The following is a 4,989-nucleotide window of genomic DNA, read 5'->3' on the forward strand; positions in this document are numbered from 1 at the left end:
AATGATGATGATGATGATGATGATGATGATGATGATGATGATAGTGATTGTGATGATGGTGACAATGATGATGATGATGATGATGATGATAGTGATTGTGATGATGTGACAATGATGATGATAATGATGATGATGATGATGATGATGATGATAGTGATTGTGATGATGGTGACAATGATGATGATGATGATGATGATGATGATAGTGATTGTGATGATGGTGACAATGAGATGATGATGATGATGATGATGATGATGATATGATATGATTGTGATGATGGTGACAATGATGATGATGATGATGATGTGATGATGATGATGATAGTGATTGTGATGATGGTGACAATGATGATGATGATGATGATGATGATAGTGATTGTGATGATGGTGACAATGATGATGATAATGATGATGATGATGATGATGATGATAGTGATTGTGATGATGGTGACAATGATGATGATGATGATGATGATGATAGTGATTGTGATGATGTGACAATGATGATGATGATGATGATAGTGATTGTGATGATGGTGACAATGATGATGATAAGATGATGATGATGATGATGATGATAGTGATTGTGATGATGGTGACAATGATGATGATGATGATGATGATGATAGTGATTGTGATGATGGTGACATGATGATGATAATGATGATGATGATGATGATGATGATGTGATTGTGATGATGGTGACAATGATGATGATAATGATGATGATGATAGTGATTGTGATGATGGTGACAATGATGATGATAATGATGATGATGATGATGATGATGATAGTGATTGTGATGATGGTGACAATGATGATGATGATGATGATGATGATAGTGATTGTGATGATGGTGACAATGATGATGATAATGATGATGATGATGATGATGATGATAGTGATTGTGATGATGGTGACAATGATGATGATGATGATGATGATGATAGTGATTGTGATGATGGTGACAATGATGATGATAATGATGATGAGATGATGATGATGATAGTGATTGTGATGATGGTGACCATGATGATATAATTGATGATGATGATTGTGATGATGATAGTTGATTGTGATGATGGTGACAATGATGATGATGATGATGATGATGATAGTGATTGTGATGATGGTGACAATGATGATGATAATGATGTGATGATGATGATGATGATTAGTGATTGTGATGATGGTGACAATGATGATGATGATGATGATGATGATAGTGATTGTGATGATGGTGACAATGATGATGATAATGATGATGATGATGATGATGATGATAGTGATTGTGATGATGGTGACAATGATGATGATGATGATGATGATGATAGTGATTGTGATGATGGTGACAATGATGATGATAATGATGATGATGATGATGATGATGATAGTGATTGTGATGATGGTGACAATGATGATGATGATGATGATGATGATAGTGATTGTGATGATGGTGACAATGATGATAATAATGTTGATAATGGTGACAACAATTAGAATGTTTTCATATTAAATTCACAATGCTGACATGTTTCATCTTTCTTTTATTCTTCCCCGACATCCACAGCACATAGTATTCAGCACATTTAAACTCATTGATTTTGCGGTACCGGATGTACCAGAAAGCCTGGAACAGAAGATCAAGAGAGAACGGTACCTTGCGAAACAGGCGCTAGCAGACACTGATACAATGTTTAAGGTAAGGCCCCTTCTGGTCCTCCTATTTTCACAGACCTTGTTTTCCGTTTGGTTCCCTTATCCCCGGTTTGATGTAGATGTCTTAGCTCAGTGGTTCTAAACTGGGGTCCACGTAAGATTTTCTGGTTAAAATTTATAATTTATGTGCAATAAAATTGGTTCCACTTCCTCAATACACCAAATATTTTTGCAATTTTTTAATATAATTCTTAATAACATCTAATTATGGACACTGGTGTGGCTGTGTGGTAAGAAGCTTGTACAATCACAGGTTCTCTTTCAGGATTCCAGAAAGGCAATTTATCGCATTCCTGGCAAGCCACATGTGGTGCCCCAGAAATTAAGGCATCCCATAGGACATCAAGTGGTGGCGAGCTGGCAGAAACGTTAGCACACCAGGCGAAATGCTTAGCGGTATTGCGTCTGTCGTTGCGTTCTGAGTTCAAATTCTGCTGAGGTCGACTTTGCCTTTCATCCTTTTGGGGTCGATAAATTAAGTACCAGTTACGCACTGGGGGTCGATGTAATCGACTTAATCCGTGTGTCTGTCCTTGTTTGTCCCCTCTATGTTTAGCCCCTTGTGGGCAATAAAGAAACAGATATCAAGTGGGGGATCATAGAGCAGCTGGGAACCTATATTAATGGGAGGAGACACTGCATGTTTCGCATAGCTGAGTGAGCAAGGATCCTCAAAGATTCCTTGAAACCAGGATTACTGAACTCACGGCAAGAAATTTACAGCTCTTGCAGCCATTTCAAATGCTATCTGCTGCAAACATGGGATTCCCCATTCATTGATTAGATCTGAAAAGGTCCTTATGAGCTTAAACCAACCTATGGGTGAAATTCCCAGTTCCCCCCTTTTTCATATTTGCTGGTAGTTTACAAGTGTAAATTTGCGAAGATACGAAAGTAACACTTGTTTGTGATGTGCGGCGAATTTATGGAAAGAAGTCCCAAAAATCTCAACGATTTAGTTTAAAATGGAGAAGACCAAGTTGTTAAAATATATAAGGGAATTTTAATTTTAATTCATGCAGCAGATAATTGTTTCGTACAGGGATATAAAAATTCATGATTGAATTGAATTAGATTAAATTAATTTAATTAAATATATTTTAACAAATTGTCTTCTCCATTTTAAATTAAATTGAAGAGTTTTATTGGACTTCTTTCCATAAATTCGCCACACATCATATATGGTAGCCACTACACACATTTTTTTCTCTCCTTGTTTTTGCTGTCTCCCTTTCTGTATAAGAGCGTAGGCTCAAAACGTAAAAGACTTTTTCTATTCCTGAGCATTATACTAATACATCTGTTTGTTTTGTACATCACCTGTCTTCATCTTTTGTTTCTTTCGTAAACTCTCCCTATATATATAGGGAGAGTGAGAGAGGGAGAGATAAAGACATATATTTATATTTATATATTCGTATTTATTTCTATTCCCAGTTTTCAAACAGAGACGAAGAAGATGGCATGGAAGCAACACCGACAGGAGCCACGTCCGCAAACAAAGCTTTGTAACTGCCGCTACATACTTTTGCTACAAATATCTTTATTTTAATACACCAAGACACACAACACACACACACACACACACACACACAATCAAAGACTGGAATTTACGGTGTTGTCTCTAATTCTTCAATTATGGTCATTTTCTCCACAGAACATGGGAAATACGTTCTTGAATATAAATATTGATTTTTTTTAATATGAATATCAATAAATTCATAATATTATAATAATATATTTTTATTGCTGTAAACCATGTGAATTTCTTCAAAAGTAACAAAAATAATTAATATATATATATGTATGTATGTATGTCTGTATGTATGTCTGTGTGTATGGTTCTAAGTATGTATATATAAATCTTGTTTCTTGCTCAAATTTTCCATTTATTATATCATTCTTTATCATTATTATTATTATTATTATTATTGTTGTTGTTGTTGTTGTCGTTGTCGTTATCGAATGAGAGAGCAATACATACCACCTAGGTGACACTGGGGTGCAATATACGAAGCCAAGCCCAGCACAGCACGTGACCTACCCTTTCTGATAAGGGTACGCCAGGCACATGCATCGTGACCACATGTGCACAACATGGTGATCTCATAAACGGCACATGACTCTGCAGGTGGGTGCCCAGTTAGAACTTCCTTCAAGTTGAGTAGCCCCTTCTGCTCAAAAAGTCCCTGAAGGTGGGTGCCCAGTTAAAATTTCCTTCAAGTCGAGTAGCCCCTTCTGCTCAAAAAGTCCCTGAAGGTGGGTGCCCAGTTAAAATTTCCTTCAAGTCGAGTAGCCCCTTCTGCTCAAAAGATCCCTGATGGTGGGTGCCCAGTTAGAATTTCCTTCAAGTCGAGTAGCCCCTTCTGCTCAAAATCCCTGATGGTGGGTGCCCAGTTAAAATTTCCTTCAAGTCGAGTAGCCCCTTCTGCTCAAAATCCCTGATGGTGGGTGCCCAGTTAGAATTTCCTTCAAGTCGAGTAGCCTCTTCTGCTCAAAATCCCTGATGGTGGGTGCCCAGTTAGAATTTCCTTCAAGTCGAGTAGCCCCTTCTGCTCAAAATCCCTGATGGTGGGTGCCCAGTTAAAATTTCCTTCAAGTCGAGTAGCCCCTTCTGCTCAAAATCCCTGATGGTGGGTGCCAGTTAGAATTTCCTTCAAGTCGAGTAGCCTCTTCTGCTCAAAATCCCTGATGGTGGGTGCCCAGTAGAATTTCCTTCAGTCGAGTAGCCCCTTCTGCTCAAAATCCCTGATGGTGGGTGCCCAGTAAAATTTCCTTCAAGTCGAGTAGCCCCTTCTGCTCAAAATCCCTGATGGTGGGTGCCCAGTTAGAATTTCCTTCAAGTCGAGTAGCCACTTCTGCTCAAAATCCCTGATGGTGGGTGCCCAGTTAAAATTTCCTTCAAGTCGAGTAGCCCCTTCTGCTCAAAAGATCCCTGATGGTGGGTGCCCAGTTAGAATTTCCTTCAAGTCGAGTAGCCCCTTCTGCTCAAAATCCCTGATGGTGGGTGCCCAGTTAAAATTTCCTTCAAGTCGAGTAGCCCCTTCTGCTCAAAATCCCTGATGGTGGGTGCCCAGTTAAAATTTCCTTCAAGTCGAGTAGCCCCTTCTGCTCAAAATCCCTGATGGTGGGTGCCCAGTTAGAATTTCCTTCAAGTCGAGTAGCCACTTCTGCTCAAAATCCCTGATGGTGGGTGCCCAGTTAAAATTCCTTCAAGTCGAGTAGCCCCTTCTGCTCAAAAGATCCCTGATGGTGGGTGCCCAGTTAGAA

The 4,989-nt window shown here is 38.8% G+C and overlaps 1 protein-coding gene across 1 annotated transcript in view; it reads left to right on the top strand.

Moving 5' to 3' along the window:
- The window catches only part of LOC115224682 (anoctamin-7), an 88,125-nt gene extending 84,670 nt beyond the window's left edge, over positions 1-3,455 (top strand). Inside the window, exons 21-22 of the mRNA XM_036513833.1 lie at positions 1,571-1,702; positions 3,157-3,455. Coding sequence (XP_036369726.1) covers positions 1,571-1,702; positions 3,157-3,231 — 207 coding nt within the window. The 3' untranslated portion in view covers positions 3,232-3,455. The remainder of the gene's footprint in view (positions 1-1,570; positions 1,703-3,156) is intronic.
- The last annotated feature ends 1,534 nt before the right edge of the window (positions 3,456-4,989 follow it).

This window comes from Octopus sinensis, linkage group LG26 (genome assembly GCF_006345805.1).
Source record: "Octopus sinensis linkage group LG26, ASM634580v1, whole genome shotgun sequence".
Taxonomy (NCBI): domain Eukaryota; kingdom Metazoa; phylum Mollusca; class Cephalopoda; order Octopoda; family Octopodidae; genus Octopus; species Octopus sinensis.